This window comes from Trachypithecus francoisi, unplaced genomic scaffold (genome assembly GCF_009764315.1).
Source record: "Trachypithecus francoisi isolate TF-2019V2 unplaced genomic scaffold, Tfra_2.0 Lachesis_group3, whole genome shotgun sequence".
NCBI classification, from domain to species: domain Eukaryota; kingdom Metazoa; phylum Chordata; class Mammalia; order Primates; family Cercopithecidae; genus Trachypithecus; species Trachypithecus francoisi.
In genome coordinates this window covers 115,334,218-115,352,113 of record NW_022681468.1, presented here as the reverse complement: position 1 = coordinate 115,352,113, position 17,896 = coordinate 115,334,218, and the positions used below count along the sequence as shown (strand labels likewise).

Sequence of the window (17,896 nt, the reverse complement as noted above, 5' to 3'; positions counted from 1 at the left end):
ATGAGAGGTCTTCCCCAGGCCCCTCCAAGTCTCCTCTTCCTCCTCACACCACAGCCACATCAGCTACTGGACAGTCAGATTCCGCAGAGAAAAATGGACTAAGTGGTTTTCTCCCTCCCTGGACTTCTTTAATGCAAACACCTAAAATGATATTTTCCCTGAAGAATCCCCATGTACAGAAGTTTAAAGCAGAGAGCTGAATTCCCATCAGAGATGAGAAAATGCACAACAGAAAAGCAGTATATGGGAATCTAAGGCACTTGGGCAATTATGTAAATAAATGGACATGGTAAGGATCATTCAGCCCTGGAAAAAAATGGACACATGTAATCGCTTTCAGAATCTGAAAAAAGAAGAAAGAGGGATGGAATAAAACCCCTTTTTGCTTCAGTCACACAGTCCTCCAATTCTGTTTAAATATTAAGCTTCCATGTGGTTGCTATGGGGCTTTTGTAATATGACTAAACTGTATTTGCTCATTTGGGGAAGGGTTATCACCTGCAATTCACAGATAGGATGCCAGAGGTTAAAAGAAGTTCAGTAGTTGATCTATGTTCACCATGTTCATTTTAGAAGCCAGGTTGAATTTAGCCCTCAGATATTTCCAATTCCCAACCTGATCCTCATCTTCTCAAGGAAAAATTGCAGTGAATTCTCAGTTGCCTATGTGGTAAATGTGGAAGAACAGAGACATATATAATTCTAAATGATGTCTATGTCCCTTGCTCTAAACATTTGCTTTGGAAACTTCTTACAGATCTTAGAATGAAGCCACCCTAATGTGCAAGGGGCCCCATCCTTACTCCACACCTTCCCTACTCAACATTGCCCACCTCCCACTCCATGAAGACCTAGGGGCAGTAGATAAAATGGAAGAGGCTCTTAACTCTCTCCTAGGTTGGGCTAGGGTAGTGGGTAGTGGAGAGAGGCTGATAATTGATTTAAAAGGACTTCTGCAGTGCCGCAGGCAAGCAGAACAGAAACAGTAAATGAGACAATGAATTGTGTCCGCGGAAGACTTCCATATGGATGGTGATTCATTATGTTAATAAGGAGGTGAAAGCCAGAGGTTCACTGTATTCTGATTTCATGTCTGGGGAATCTGTAGCTCAGAAGCAGGGAGCATCCAAATTTGAGGTCAGAGTCCAAATTCCAACTCCCAGTTCCTGATTCCAATTTGGTTGGTCTAATTACTGTCGTCTTCTAATGACTAAGGATGCTTTAGAGCCAGATGGGACCTGAGTAGAAGAGCAAGCAATGCTTAAGGTGGAGAACAGTGATGCTGGAGACAAGCAGAGCCAACTCCTTGGATCCATGCAACAAATATTGAGCACATACCAGGTGCCAACTGATGGCAGAACTGGCATCGGGAGAGGGAACCGCAGAAGAATCTGATATTGACCCTCACCTAAAGGAACTCAGGGTAGGAGGTGATAAGGGATATGCACAAATCTCTGTCATACATACAGAGAGGGAAGTGAGATGAGGTCTAAAACAGCTTCATTTATTCTCCCATTCAATTAAATCATTAACTCAGCTACTCAGGCACGATCCTAAGTGCTCTGGATAAAAAGCTAAATAAAACTGATCTCCACCCCAGAAGCTACCATTCCAATGCTGAAGCTGAGTCACCCCAGGAGGCATATCAAAAACATTCCCCAGCCCCCCAGGCCCCAGCCCTAACATAATGATTCTGAATCTTTGTAATGGGTACCCAAGACATCTGAAGCCTGGTTTCTAGTTATTCTCCAACTTTGGGCACTGGTCTAGTGGAATAGGGAGGGAGTCCAGCTAAGAGAGTCCAGAGGAAGAGTCAGAGATAGACAGCACAGCTTCATGGCCCACCTCTCCCTGGAAGCCCTCCTTGACCAGCATAGCCCACACTGATCCCCATGTCCTCTGAATCCCACCTCCACTGCGTGTACTGCAGTTTTGCTTTTTTTTTTTTTTTTTGTAACTAGCAGCTTTAATCTCTCCTCTCCTGCTTGTGTCTCATCTCTAAAGGTGGGTGCTCCTGTCTTCCAGGTCATTGTGATGAGGGTTCCGGGGGCCTTGTGACACACCACTGGCCAGCTCTGTTCCAGTGTGGGAGGTCAGGAGCAGCCAATTCCTCCTGGGAATGCAACCCATCTCCGAAAAGGAAGATCACATTCCTCTGCTGATTAAGCATCACTAGGGCTCCAAGTGAGTTCTGATCAGTGGCTGTTTGGAAGACAGCAGAGGCCATGACCACTCTCTCTCCTGAAAACAGCCTCTCTGCCAGACAGTCAGCCTCCTTCATCCTGGTACGTGTTCTTCATCAGTTCTGAGTGCCTCCCTCCCCAGCCTCTGGTTGACACTGGGACCATTTTCCCCTGATGGGTGGGAAAAGCTAGAACCCTGAGCTAACATAGAAGGTGAAGTAAGGCCGGTTGTACCTTACTCTTACCATCAGCCCAAGAACAGGACTGAGACATCCAAGCACCCTTTCACCTTCTTTCTAAGCCAGGAAAACGTTCTCCCCATATGTACTATTCTACCTTTATTGAGTTGTGTAGGTTTGCAAGTGCGTCCCTGAAGATGCTGATAGATATTCATCAGCGCTTTTTGCCAACAATTTTGGCATACGGCCACCAGGTGGCAGTAATGCTTTTGTTAGTAGGTTCTAAACCCAGTTTACAAGATACAGCTATTTATTAGAAGTCGGCTTCAGTCATAAAAATTTTCCACACAGTATTTTTTCAAAATCATAACTAATTACAATAACTTTAACCAATCTCAAATCTCATTAATCATAGTGATTAAGAGAGTGATACATAAAAATGCAAAATGGACACCCCTGTCCCTGAATTTTAAATGTTATTGCTTTATTGCAAATTATCACCAGGCCTTGCTTTAAATTTTCTTTATATCCTTCTCATTTCTCTGAGCTTAGAGAAGGCTAATAAAGTAAACTGTCACATAGCATTTATTATATACGATGACTGTTCTAAATGCTTTATTTATAGTCATTCATTCTCATCACAACTCTATGAGGTGAATAATGCTGTTGTCTTCCTTTTATAAATGAGAAAATGGAGCCACAGAGACTTTGTCACTTGCCCACAGTCACACAGCTTGTAAGTGGCTTAACTTGTATTTAGACCCAGACAGGTGGGGTGCAAAAATCAGTATTCTCAAAGTGTGGCACCCAAACCTGCCGCATTAGCACCAACTGGGAAAGAATGCAGACTCTTGGGCCCCAGATCTTCTGAACAAGAAACTTGAGATGAAGCCCAGAGATCTGTGTTTTTTGTAACTCATCCCTCCAGGGGACTCTGATGCACAATTAGCTTTGTGAACCACTGTTTAAAACCATTTTCTTCATCACTGTGCTGTACTGATGATACACCCTCCACACCTGGTTTGGTAATAATTGCTGAAGTGGGGACTCCCTGTTACGGTTGGGAGTGTATCTTGTCCTCAGGTGAACTGGATAGAAAAGAGAACCTTGTCCGGGCGCAGTGGCTCACGCCTGTAATTCCAGCACTTTGGGAGGCCAAAGCGGGCGGATCACCTGAGGTCATGAGTGCAAGATCAGCCTGGCCAATATGGTGAAACCCTGTCTCTACTAAAAAACACAAAAAATTAGCCAGGCATGGTGGTGAGCCCTGTAATCCCAGTTACTTAAGAGACTGAGGCAGGAGAATCTCTTGAACCAAGGAGGTGGAGGTTGCGGTGAGCCGAGATTGTGCCACTGCACTCCAGCCTGGGTGACAGAGCGAGATGCCACCAAAAGAAAAAAAGACGAAAGAAAGAAGAATGAAGAAAGAAGAAAGAAGGAAGGAAGGAAGGAAGGAAGGAAGGAAGGAAGGAACCTTAAGCAAAGTCAATGACCTTCCCTGGGCTTTATTGGAGGCTCTGTGGCTATGAGTATTCAGAGAAACTTGGCATCAAAACCCTCATAAAAAGTTTTTCTTGTCCTCCAAAGGCTTTCTTATTTTACTGAAAATAAGGGAGAAAAGCCCTAACCCAATGATGCAGTGGGGAGAGATTTATGCCTGAAGCCAAGGCCTCTAGCAGCAGGAAACTTTTAGAGGGGCTGAGCCACTTAGGGCTCCCACTTCTGGTCCCCTTCCCCAGGGGAAGAATGGCCAAGGCTTCCTCAGATTTGCTGCTCTAGAGCTTTATTTAACCTGCCTAGACACACCCTGAAGGTGAGAGATTTCCACAGCTGCTCTATTTAGCACTATGCTTCCCAGGAGACTAGGAAAGGCACCACTGCAGAGCTGGAGGTAGCCAGCCCCTCGCAAACTGCATACTTCCCTCCTGGATTACCAGCTCATTATATCCAGTGTATGGGAAAGGGTGTTAATAGGTTGGTTGAGCAAAGAACAGAGGAATATGGGAAGATGAAGGTTGGTTTGAGAAGCCACTGTGTTGACAATCTCCATCACGTTAAAGTAGCCTAGATACACATTCTCTGATTTCTAGCATAGGCAGGTAAGTGGTGTGCATGTAGACAGGGGGCTTCTAAGTGACATCTCCCCCTTGGCCTTCTACGGGTCAACAGCCTTCTTGTTCTGGTCCTTGGCTTACTAGCAAGTGTCTTAGATAGTCTTTTGGGTGGCCTATAGTTTGCTGAGGTTTGGAGAGATACAGGGAACTGGTGGGTGTAGACAAATGAAGTTTCCTAGAAGGAAGAAGCAGTGACTTTTTATAAACAAATTCAACCATGGCAAAGTAGACAGATGGCCAATTGTTGCAGGTAGAGGTTTAGAAATGTAAAGTCTCTGAATACTCAACAGGTGTCTTCTTATGATGTTTCTAATTATTTCTGCCTTGTTGTGTTGATGCTGTATGTTTTGTTATGGTGCACTGTGCATATTACTTTAATTTCAATATTACCTCTCCATTGTGTTTGACATTTTTTCATACCTTTGTTCATCGTTTATTTTTTAATCATTGTAGGATATTTGATTTTAAGGTATTTCTTTTGTTCACAGCTTACGTAAGGTACATATTTTTTATTTGAGTGGAAAATCCTTGCCTTTTAATTCCTTTCCACTGCCCCTCCCACCCCCAGTATGGCATTAGGGTTAAGCCTCTGACTTTTGCATCAAACAGCTTTGGGTTCAAACTTCAGCTCTGATACGTTCTGTGTGATCTCAGATATGCTAATTAACCCTCATATGGCTTCAGTTCCCTGATCTGTAAAACAGTGCAAGAACTATACCACCTCATAGATACTTGTGAAGATTAAATGGGTTGATATATATAAAGTGCTTAGAACAGTGTCTGGCACATCATCAATTGCTTTTTAATGTTTACAGCTAATAAGAGAATGTAATGCATTTATTTTCATAATTACTTTGGATTTCTATCATTTTTATGCTTTATACTTTTATTAATCCCTTATTGTTTCCCGTATTGCTTGCTTTTATTTTTTAAAGTGAGTTAGAAGATGTCCTGTTCCCTTAAATTCCTAATGTTTAAAGTCAAAAATAAAGCAATTTCTTTTGACTCCATCCTAATATCTAATAAAGAAATGAAATCTGTAGTTAAAAACTTTCCCACAAAGAAAACTTTAGCCCAGATGACTTCGCTGGTTCTACCAAATATTTTAAATAGAAATGATACCAATTCTATACAAACACTTCCAGAAAACTAAAAAAAAAAAAAAAAAAAGAAACACATCCCTACTCATTCTATGAGGCCAACATTACCCTGATACCAAAATTAGAGATATTACAAGAAAGGAAACTCACAGGCAAATGATTCTTGTGAACATGGATGCAAAAATTCTAAATAAAATTTTAGCAAATAGAATCCAACAATGTATAAAAAGCATAGCACATCATCACCAAGTGGGGCTCATCCCAGGAATGCAAGGCTTATTTACCATTCAAAATTATTCAGTGTAATTTGCCATCCTAACAAACTCAAAAACGAAAAGCCGTATGACCATTTCAATAGACACAGAACACTATTTGACAAAATCCAACATCCATTGCTAATTAAAAACTCTCAGCATGCTAGAACGGGAAGGGACTGTCTTCAACCTGATAAAAGGCATCTGTAGGAAGCCTAGAGTTCACATTATACTGAATTGTGAAAACCTGAATGCCACTCCTCTAAGATTAGGAACAAAGCAAGAATGTCTTCTCTCACCACTTTTATTCAACGTTGCACTTGTATTCTAGCCAGTGCAGTAAAACAAGAAAAAATAAATAAAAGGCATCCATACTTGAAAGGAAGAAGTTAAACTGCCTTTATTCACAGATGAACATGCTCATCTATGTCAGAGCTGACAAATTTTTTCTGCTAAGGTCACAATAGAATTTTTGGCTTTGTGTCCATGCAATCTCTGTTGCAGCTACTCAACTCTGCCATCATAGCATGAATGCAGCCACAGACAAAAATGAATGAGTGGGTGTGGCTGTGTCCTAATAAAACTTTATTTAGAAAAACAGATTGGAGGCCACATTTGACCCATGGATCACAGTTTGCTGACCCCTGGTCTATGTCAAAAATCCCATGGAATCCACAAGAAAACCATTAGGACTAATAAGTGAGTTTTACTAGGTTGCAGGAATACAAGATCGATATATAAAAGTACATTGTAGTTCCATTAGAAATTTTAATTTTAAAATGATGCTTTTTATAGTAGCATCTGAAATATAAAATACTTACAGATAAATTTGACAAAATATATGAATGACGTAGACACTGAAAACTACAAGACACAGCCGAGAGAAATTTTAACAGTTCTACATAAACGGAGAAATATACTGTGTTCATGGGTCAGAGGACTCAATAGTGTCATCAGTTCTCCCAAACTGGCTTACAGATTCAATGCAGTCTCCACCAGAATCACAGCTGCCTTTATTATAGAAATGGACAAATTGACTAAAATCCTTATGGAAATGCATTTCTAAAGTTAAAGCATTTCCTTTTATAGTTAAGGATCCCGGGACACAGCCCAGCTTTGCCTGTTCCCTTCTGCTTCCTGCCACATTGCATGCTGAGTGTTGCAGTTTCTGAATGAGTGTAGGTTGGGAGAACATGATGACAGTCAGAGGGGCAGAAAGCTCGCTCTGATGAGTGGCAGTGTCTATGCAGGTGGGGAACACATCAGGGCAGACTTTGCTTCCCAGGGTTAGGCCCACACCGAGATTTGTAACTTCTTGGCCCATATGTCCTATTTTGGTCCAGATGGCAGGGCATGCACGAGTTATTAAAAAATGTGTTTCTCGGCCGGGCGCGGTGGCTCAAGCCTGTAATCCCAGCACTTTGGGAGGCCGAGACGGGCGGATCACGAGGTCAGGAGATCGAGACCATCCTGGCGAACACTGTGAAACCCCGTCTCTACTAAAAAATACAAAAAACTAGCCGGGCGAGGTGGCGGGCGCCTGTAGTCCCAGCTACTCGGGAGGCTGAGGCAGGAGAATGGCGTGAACCCGGGAGGCGGAGCTTGCAGTGAGCTGAGATCCGGCCACTGCACTCCAGCCCCGGCGACAGAGCAAGACTCCGTCTCAAAAAAAAAAAAAAAAAAAAAAAATGTGTTTCTCAATCTATTTCCATCAAACATACAGTTAGTGGAAATTATCCCAATTTGGGGCCTGTGGGCTCTTATTTTTAGTTAACAATGCTGCTTTGCCTTCATTTATTTATGTATTTATTTATTTGAGAAGGAGCCTTGCTCTGTCACCCAGGCTGGAGTACAGTGCCACGATCTTGGTTCACTGCAACCTCCGCCTCCCAGGTTCAAGTGATTCTTCTGCTTCAGCCTCCCGAGTAGCTGGGATTACAGGCACCCCACCACCACACCTGGCTAATTTTTGTATTTTTTTTAGTAGATACGGAGTTTTATCATGTTGGCCAGACAGGTCTCGAACTCCTGACCTCAAGTGATCTGCCTGCTTGGGCCTTCCAAAGTGCTGGGATTACAGGCTTGAGCCACCATGCCCGGCCTGTTTTACCTTCTAATACTTTACTACTCATGTGGTTTGTGGACCAGCAGCATCACCTGTTACTCAGGAGCTTGTTAGAAATGCATCATCTTGGGCCCCACCCCAAACCCTCTGAATCAGAACTTGAACCTGCAGAAGATCCTTAAGTGATTTGTATGCAAATTTAATTTGAGTCACATATTCAGATGTATACTAATGGGAAGTTGGCAGTGTGTATATTTACCTGTCTCCTCAGCTCTGTCCATCAGCACATCTTTACGTCTGTAATGTGGCATTTCAAGATATTCTTCTCTCCGGTAGAAGGGAATATCCCAGGAAGAAAGAAATCTTCTCTTATTCCAATAGAAACCCTCACTCCTAGTTGTTTTGTCATTGTTGTTATTATTATTATTATTATTAGAGACATTATTATTATTATGTGCTCTGTTGCCCAGTCTGGAGTACAGTGGTATGATCTCAGTTCACTGCAACCTCTGCCTATCGGGTTCACTTAATTCTCCTGCCTCAGCCTCCCGAGTAGCTAGGATTACAGGCATGCACCACCCTGCCTGGCTAGTTTTTGTATTTTTAGTAGAGGCAGGGTTTCACCATGTTGCCCAGGCTGGTCTTGAACTGACCTCAAGTGATCCATCTGCCTTGGCCTCCCAAAGTACTGGGATTATAAGCATGAGCCACTGCACCTGACCCTAGTTATTATTTTATAAGCATTTTGAATTACTTTGCATACAGTGCACTCACCTCTCTCCAACACATACACACACACGCACACACACGTCCACATACACATAGCACACAGATATATACAACACACACACACATACACACACACCCTCTTATCAAAAGCAGAAACTATCCCTCATAATGAACCGTTTTACATTTCCAGGAAAGGTAAAGTGGAGCTCATAACTGTGTCTAATTAATGCTTATTTTATATTTTCCTATGATCAAAACAGTATACATTATTATAGAAAATTTTAAAAATACAAGAAAGGCCGGGTGCGGCGGCTAATGCCTGTAATCCCAGCACTTCGGGAGGCTGAGGTAGGTGGATTACCTGAGGCCAAGAGATCAAGACCAGCCTGGCCAACATGGTGAAACACCCTCTCTACTAAAAATACAAAAATTAGTTGGGTGTGGTGGTGCATGTGTGTAATCCCAGCTACTCAGGAAGCTGAGGCAGGAGAATTGCTTGAACCCGGGAGGCGGAGGTTGCAGTGACCTGAGACCACACCGCTGCACTCCAGCCTGGCAACAGAGTGAGACTGTCTCAAAAAAAAAAAAGAAAAGAAAAAGGATAAAAAGTACTTATTTCCTGTCGCTCAAAGATAATCACTGCTGTTTTTAATTGTGGGGGGGACTTTTTTGTATTTGTTCAGTCTTTTTCTAAGAACTTTATAGTAGTCAATGCATTATATATTAGAGTGTATGCGGGGTGTTATTATAATACATAACAGACACAATACATAGAGAGGTATTACTATGAATGCCATAGTTGTACTACAGAGTATAGCACATAGAGAAAATGCTAGATACACAATTCTGTATTCTGCTTTTTTCTGTTAACATTTGTATTTTTTCAGATTATTATTCATTCCTTGTAAACAACATTTATATGCCTCAAAATATTCCATTGAGCACATAAACCACAGTTTACTTAACTACCCCCTTATTGCAGAACATTTGGAGTGCTTGCATTTTTCATGTTGGTAAGTAATGTGCAATGAAAATTATTGTGCATACAGGATTTTTTCTATATATTTTCAGTAATGTCCTCAAGATAGATTCCCAGAAGTAAGTCAGGCTATGCGCTTTGATTCATATCGCAAAGTCCAGAACATATTATTTAAAATCACACTTAAAAGCTGAAGGCTCCTAACATAAGGTGGAACTGGTTGCTGCTTTTGCCAGGTAAAGAGAAAACCACCTATTGACAAGACAGAATGGGACAGCTTCTTTGATGAGAACGGCCACTTGGCCAAGTCACGGGACTTCATTTGTGTTAACATCCTGGAAAGGGTGGGTCCCCAAGCTACCCTTGGCCTTGCCCTGGAACTGGGAGCATGGATGGGCAGGGGGCAGGTGTGGTGTTGGATGAAGCCCTTTCGGTAGGCATCGAAGAGCCCATGACCCCTACCTCCCACCCCCCACCCCAGGGTCTGCACCCCTTCGTGAGGACTGAAGCCTGGAAGTTCCTCACGGGCTACTTCTCATGGCAGAGTTCCCAGGATGAGCGGCTCACGGTGGACAGCATGAGGAGGTAGAACACTCCAGACCCTGTTGGGATGGGAGGGGGCCTGCAGGTGGCAGGTGCTGCCTCCCCAGCCTGCAGACTGTCTTCTGCCCCCATGCAACTTCTCATTCCGAGAGGAACCCCATGCCTCCTGACCCAGGCACAGCACACAGGAGGTGCGGCCAGTTCATGCCAATGCCTTCTCTCCCTGAGCTCCATTTACCAGCCTACTAACTGCCAGGCATGGGCTTGGTCCCAGCCACTCCTCCCACCCCTGGGCCCCCAAGCCCCATCCTTTCCTAGGGTCTATGCATTCTCCCTCTGAAGCAGCCTTTGAACACAGTCTGCCACCAGCTTCCCTGGGTGGTGGCCACCCCAACTCCACCTCCTCCCTGTCCCCTATGGCTGAGCTGCCTCCTGGGTCTAGTCTCCCCACTCCCCGCCTGTGTCCAGTGTTTCCTCCCAGTGCCCAGGGGGAAGGTACAAAACCCAGTATGGGCTGCCTGTGTCCTTAGATGAAACACTCCCAGTGGTATAATTGGTAACATTTCAAATAGCACATCTCTTCCAAAAACTTCTGGATCCTATCTCCACATGGCACACTATCCCAGAGCCTGACATTCCAACCACACTGACAGCCTCACTGACTCCTCATTTGCCCGCTCCTGCCCCACCCCTGCCCCAGCACAGACCACATTTGCACTCCCCTCTGTCCTTGGTTCACCCTTTCTCCTCCCTCCACAATGGATTTCTATCATCCGCCTATCAAAAGCCCACCCTTCCTTCAAGGCCCATATCCCACAGTGCACCTCCTCCAAGCAACCCTCCCAGATCTCCCAAGGGAGCCAGGGATGAGGCACTTTGGTTCAGTGGACAATACACTAGCTTTGAACTTGGACCGTCTTGGATTTGGAAGCTGGGTTCAAATTTCAGCACTCTGATTTACACGCTGGGTGAACTTGCCCAAGAACTTCAGTGCTGAAGTCTCAGTCTCCTCCTTCATAAAATTCGGGTTACAGTTTATTTCACAGAGTGGTTTTGGGGGCTGAATCAGATAATACAGGTAAGGCACCTTGCACAGGGGAGGAATGAGTAGCCTTTATGATTTTGACAGGAATGCTCCCTCCCTAAAGCCAGAGGCCCTTGACTTGCACTTCCATGACCCTGGGCACTTGGTTCCACAGTAGTGAGACTGGAGCCTGTGTTTTCCCTCCCAGGTTGAATACAAACAAGGGCAGAGGCTGCCGCCAGTTTGCCTTTGTCTTGGGCCCTCTCCTGACCTTGCCTGTCCATGGGAGGTCTCCGTACACACTGACTGAGTCAGACTGACGCCACTGCTGAATATCTTCCCGTCAGAGGAACGGACTCCTTTGGATTGTGGCTGCATCACGGTGTAGCCTGAAGTGGACTCACCGGTCTGGGAGCCTGAAGCAGGACCTAGGCCCAGCCCCAAGGGAGCATCCAGACAGGATGTGGAAAAGATTCACACGGGGGCCAGTCAGAGTGACCAAGGGTGGGACAGGGGTGTGAGGGCCGGGCTGGGGAGCTCAGAGAGGCTCGGGAGCTCTGACAAGAGCCCACCTGTGTTGATTTCCTGAGGCTGCCTTAGCAAGTACCACACACTGGGTGACTTCCGACAACAGAAACCTGTCCTCTCACAGTTCTGGAGCTGGAAGCCCAAAATCAAGGTGTTGGCTCCTTCCAAAGGCTCTAGGGTAGAACCCTTCCTTACCTCTCAGCTTCTGGTGGCTCCCAGTGTTCCTCGGGGGGTGTGCCTCACTCCATTCCCTGTCCCCGTGGTCGTGAGGCCTTCTCCTCTCTGTGTGTTATAAGAACACATGTCATTGGATTTGGGGTCCACCTGGAAAGTCTTAATTTAAGGATCTCATCTGGAGATTCTCAGCTTAATCACATCTACAAGGACTCTTTTCCCCATATGGTTACATTCACAGGTCCTAGGGGTCAGGACATGGATATGTTTTTTTGGAGGCCACCAAGCAGCCAGCGATACCAACTAATCATATTCTAATAATGAGGACAAAACACCACCTCACTCAGCACTTCCAATTCTTAGGCACAGGTGCCAGTATTATGCCCATTCTACAGATGGGGAAACTGAGGCTTAGAGATGGAAAACGATGTCCCCAAGGCTTGCCCCCAGTGGCAGACACCCAGTTATTAAGGTGTAGAGCCAGGATTCAGGTGCAGCATTTGGAGTACAGAGCCCAGGAGGTTAAACCGTCTCCATTCTGCACTCCAGGTGCACGTTGGAGGACAGTTAGGGTGGCACAGGTTGAGATGAGGGAGAGCATCACAGGTAGCTGCAGCTATTCGTTCTCCACTTATCAGAAGGGGAAAGCCACCTTGTTCAGCCTCAGTTCTGTTCTCACAGGAAGAACTACAAGGCCTTATGCCAAATGTATGAGAAGATTCAGCCCCTTCTGGAAAACCTGCACCGGAACTTCATAGAGACTCGCAATAACATTGGTGAGCAAAGTGGGGTGGAAAGGGCTGGGCAGAGGGAGGGCTTGAAGCCAACTCTGCCCCCTTCTCAGTCACTTCCAGGGAGGGATGGCTCCAGGATCCTGGGAGTTGCTTTGACTTGTGCCTGGAGTTTTGCCAGCTGAACCTTGGTTAATCCACCCCACCAGTCTCTCCTGTGTGGCCCTAGATGCCCCATACCATGTTTCCCTGGGCGCATGATGTTCCTGCTGCCTGGTCTTCCTCTCTCCTTTCTTTGGCTTTGAATGAGGTTGGATTTGAACTGGACAGAGAGGAAGGGTGGGGGAGGACATTCCTGGCCGAGGGTATGGCCTCATCAAAGGGTTAGAGGTGGGAAGAAACACAGACAGCTCAGGGTGTGGTGAAGAACTGAGCCTGGCAGGGGCTGATGTACCTTTCACAGCTCCCTCTCCCTCTAGAATGTCCTAGGGCCTGCCCATTGGGGTAGGGGAAGAAACTCACCCATAGACCTGCTGGATGTGATCTGGTGCCACCCACTTGCCCCTTGCTTCCAACCTAGCACGTGACATTCAGAAACTCTATGACAAAGACCCCCTGGGCAACGTCCTCATCGACAAGAAGAGGCTAGAGAAGATCCTGCTTCTGAGTTACGTCTGCAACACGCAGGCAGGTGAGACTCAGCCTCCCCTTGTCAATGCCCTCCTGGGACCTGGCCCAGCCTAAGCCAAGGGTGCGGGCCCTCCCACCCAGCCCCTCCTCCCCAACCCCCTCTTTGCCACAGAGTACCAGCAGGGCTTCCATGAGATGGTGATGCTCTTCCAGCTGATGGTGGAGCACGACCACGAAACCTTCTGGCTTTTCCAGTTCTTCCTGCAGAAAACGGTGAGGGCAAGGCCTGAGCTCAGGGACGCCCCTCTCCACCTGCCACTACTCCCCAAACAACTTCTTGAGGCTGGGCAGGCATTGGCAGCCCCAGCCATTCCCTCCAACCCCAACCATTCCCTCCAGTCTTCTGGGTCTCAGAGGAGCCTGGGAGGGTGATGCTAAACCCAGTGGTTCAAAGTAGTGGTGGTGGGGAGGCATTGAAGTGGAGAAGGGGAATGGAGCAAAGCTCTGGGTCCACCTCTCAACAAACCTTGAAAGAGCATGAATCCGCCAGGCCCAAGGATGGTGCCCTCTCCTGGCATTTTCTTCCCCAAGCATGGCTCTCCTCCCTCCTCACCTCTCCTACCTCAATGGCTCCCCGTGGCCTCCAGAATAAAATCCAATAACCTTAGCCAGTTATTCAGGGCTGTTCCCTTCACATAACCTGAATTCCAGGCACACCAGGAGACTCAGTAGTCCCCAGGAACTCCCTCACAGTCCAAGTTGAGGGGTTTTGAAGGTGCAGCTCCCTGGAACACCTCCCTGGAAAGCCTTTCCTCATGATCTGTGAGAGGCTGCCCAGAACCCTCCCTCATCCCTCCCTCCACCCCACCATCGCTGCAAATGTGCTTGCTGCCTTTCCCTTGTCCCAGTTGGCTCTGCCCCAACACTATTGTGTGAGGGAAGAACTGGGCAACTGGGCTCACTAGACTGTGAGCCACAGTTGAGAATCTCTACTACACACACACACACACACACACACACACACTCTACACAGCCACCCAGAGGTGCACAACATATACAGACAAACTTGCATACACAAATCACAGTCACAGACATAGATATGTGCACACACACACACAGACTCGTAGAGACATGGGGGCCCAGCGCACAGATAGACACACGGAGCCTCCAGAAGTGAAGCTGGGGGAAGCAGAGTTGACTCTTACAGTGCCCTAAGGCCGAGGAGGACTCGGTCTGTCTCCCACCGTTGTGTGCAGGAACACAGCTGTGTCATCAACATTGGCGTGGGCAAGAACCTAGACATGCTCAGCACCCTGATCACCTTCTTGGACCCCATGTTTGCTGAGCACCTAAGTGAGTGGTTTCCACCTCCTGCCACCTCACCCACCCCCCAGGGTAGGCATGGGAGAGGGGCTGAGACCCAACTGTCAGTCCCTAATCATGGGGGGCTGGAGAGCAGCAGAGTCATTTGATTGCCTCTCCAGGCCCTGGGAAGAGGGTTATCTGGATGGGGTTGGAGTCTGGACAGTTAAAAGTTGACTCTAAACCATCTCCCAGGGCAACTGGAAAAGGGGCAGCAAGCTTTTTGTATTTCCCAAGTGTTTTGCAGGCTCCACAGTTTGGCCTCATCTGCATGTGTTTGCTGCATCATGTGTGTTTTCCCTGACTACAGCCTCAGCTTCTGTCCCCACAGAAGGGAAGGGTGCAGGAGCTGTGCAGTCCCTCTTCCCCTGGTTCTGCTTCTGCTTCCAGCGTGCCTTCAAGTCCTTTGATGACGTCTGGAGGCTCTGGGAGGTGAGGTGCCCAACTGGGGATCATCAGGCTGGGCTCCACCCCTCGGGCAGAGTGGAAGCTGCAAATCTTCCTTGCATCCCCCTTTCCTTCTGGCTTGGATGGAGTTCAGTATTTTGGGGTTTTGTTGGGTCAGCAACCCTGATCCCATCTTGCTGGAGGAAGCTGGAGCATCACTTTGTCCATATGTTCATTTAACACAAAGGCCTAACTGGCTGTGCCTTCTGTGGGCAGTTGACACAGGAGGGCCCTCTGGCCTGTGTGGTGGGAGCCTGGGCCTGCAGCTCCACTTCCCTGCTTCCCTGCCCAGGTGGCCTCCCCACGCTTCCACTTCCACAGCTGTCCCCCCAGCCCCGGCCTTCCCCTTCCCCAGAGTGCTGCTCCTGTGAAACTCTCTCACAGAAGGTGGGTCCCCAAGGATACCTGTAGTCCTGTGACCACAATCCCCAGGGCCATCAGCAGATGAATCCCCTGAGGAATGCCACGCCCACCCATCACTGCCCTCTCATGGCTGCTGCTGCCTGCAGAGTCCAGCCCAATCATCCACCTGACATGTAGGGTCCCACAGATCTAGTCCCACCTGCCTGTCCCTCCCTCTTGGCTGGCTGGTCTCCATGCCCAAGTCCATGACCACACCCAGGCCTTTGGTGACACCCTTGGGTCATTTAATTCCCATTAACCCTTGCTTGCCAAAACCCCACTCAAATTCGACAGTTTCCTAGTGTCTCCCACCCCTCATTGCCTCCCTCCCCTTCCTCTATCTAATGAATTCCCTGAAGCCTCGATCTCTAAATCCCCCAGGAGACAGCACAATGCCTAGAGCCAGGGGTACCTGTGAGCACATGCCTGAGTGAATGGATGAGTGAGTGAATGAAGGAAGGAATGAATGAATGAGCAAGTCAGCAGCAAGACCCAGGAATGGCTGACCCGGGGCATGTGGTTGGTGGGTACCTCACCATCCTCAGGACATCTGCAGTCTCAGGCCACAGGGCCCAGACTGAGACGCCCTGACCCACAGGTTCTGCTCACGGGGAAGCCCTGCAGGAACTTCCAGGTGCTGGTGGCCTACAGCATGCTACAGATGGTGCGGGAGCAGGTGCTGCAGGAAAGCATGGGCGGGGACGACATCCTCCTGGTGAGAGCACCCTCGGGCAAGCCACCAGCCCAGCTCCTGGAGGTCCTGACTCCCCACCCCACCCCAGCTGCAAGACCGGGGCTCATGGGGTGCTGGGCACCAGTGCCACCTTTTTCCCCCAGGCAGGAAGGGCAATGAGAGCTAAGGTACGGATTACTGTGCTGAGGGCTTTTAATAGACTAGCTCATTTAAGCCTCACCACAAGCCTGACACAGAGAGACTATAACCATCATCATCACTCCTAGTTAACATATGAGGAAACGGAGGCCTTGAACACTCCCTAACCATTAAGCTCTACCATCTCGCAGTCAACCCCGTGGCCCTGGGATATTCCTGAAGCAGAAGGACCTAGAGTTTTCCACCATTTTAAAAAAGCTACTAAAGTCTTTGTTGGAAGAAACAAATCTTAGGTGGCACCCCAAATATAAACCAAGTCCTCCTTCGAAGCCCCTAAGACACTTGGTGGAATCCCAGGACTCCCTAGAGCCTAACATGAAGGCTAACATTTACCATTGCCCCCAAATATCAAATTTTAGGCATTGAGCCAAGCAGGCTGGGGAGAGGTCAGGTGGTCCCCAGCGACTGCTGTGAGCAGCATCCTTCTTCCCTGGGTGCTGCAGGCAGCTGCCTGTGCCCAAGAGTGCAGGGAGACATTTGCCCCAGCCCCACCCGCAACAGCTCCCACACTCCTGCGCAGGCCTGCAACAACCTCATTGACCTTGATGCTGATGAGCTGATTTCCGCTGCCTGCGTGGTTTATGCTGAGCTCATCCAGAAGGATGTAAGTTGCCCCAGTGATTTGTCTTCTTCCTCCTCCTTCTCCTCCTCCTCCTCCTCCTCCTCCTCCTCCTCCTCCTCCTCCTCCTCCAAGGAGCCTACCCTGATCTCCCAAACACAGCCCATGGCAGGCACATTCAACTTCAGAGACACAGACTGTGCCGCGTTCTGTACCACCAACCCACACATGTTGCTCCTCAAGGTCTTCTTTCTGTTTGCACATGTAGCTCCTTCCTCCCTGAGCAGGCTGTGCTACTTGATAGTATGGCCTTCATCCCCCCCATTCCCTGTGTCCATCCCAGTGGGTCTGGGCACCCAGGGGCTCAGGAGAATGTCGCTGCTTAGAAGAACTGAAGAATGAAAGTGACAGACCAATGTCTGTGCACCTCCCACCTGCCTCCTCCCTAGGTTCCTCAGACATTAAAGGATTTCTTCCTCTGAGGACACCAAAGCCCACAGTGGACCGATGCCCTCGATGGGCAGGATGAAGGTCAGGGGCACTGGAGTGAGGGAGTAGATAAAACAGCTGCAATATAAACAGTCCTCTGGAATAACGGTTTGTGGTGGGTGTTATGTCTTCTTTGACCTTAGGGGCTGGGACGCACGTGAGGGTTGAGACAGGGTCGTAGGATAGGAAGAGGCTAGCTGTCTAAGAGACACGTTCTGAGGTTAGGGAGGGTGCTTACTGGAACAGACTGGGTCAGTGGCTCCTCCCTAGTGGAGGGTTTTCCAAGGCTGCGGTGGATCCACATCTGGAAACAAATGGTTAGAGTAAAACCAACTCTGAGAGATTTCCAGACCCCCGTAGAAGATAAAATTGAGCACATTTAATAAAGATTAATTCATCTGGACTCAGGTCCTGAGAGGAAGGCTGGTCCTGGGACTCTGACCCCACCCCCACTGCTCCCCTGAGTCCCCCCATATCAGTCGCACAATGAAGTCATTTTTTCCAGAGATTCC

General features: G+C 47.7%; 1 protein-coding gene across 6 annotated transcripts; it reads left to right on the top strand.

Annotated features, from left to right (window-relative positions):
* The first annotated feature begins 2,050 nt into the window (after positions 1-2,050).
* TBC1D21 (TBC1 domain family member 21) lies at positions 2,051-17,490 on the top strand. Of its 6 annotated transcripts, none has more exons than XM_033191698.1 (11): positions 2,051-2,285; positions 9,840-9,947; positions 10,085-10,188; positions 12,554-12,648; positions 13,184-13,294; positions 13,406-13,506; positions 14,490-14,586; positions 14,927-15,027; positions 16,043-16,159; positions 16,857-16,940; positions 17,345-17,490. In XM_033191698.1, exons 1-11 carry the CDS (start codon positions 2,226-2,228, stop codon positions 17,375-17,377), a joined length of 1,011 nt encoding a protein of 336 aa, XP_033047589.1. In that variant the 5' UTR covers positions 2,051-2,225; the 3' UTR covers positions 17,378-17,490. The 6 variants fall into 6 exon arrangements, with proteins under 6 accessions (XP_033047589.1, XP_033047587.1, XP_033047588.1 ...); XM_033191696.1 differs by having other exon boundaries at positions 16,043-16,201; positions 17,345-17,487; XM_033191697.1 differs by having other exon boundaries at positions 14,906-15,027; positions 17,345-17,487.
* The last annotated feature ends 406 nt before the right edge of the window (positions 17,491-17,896 follow it).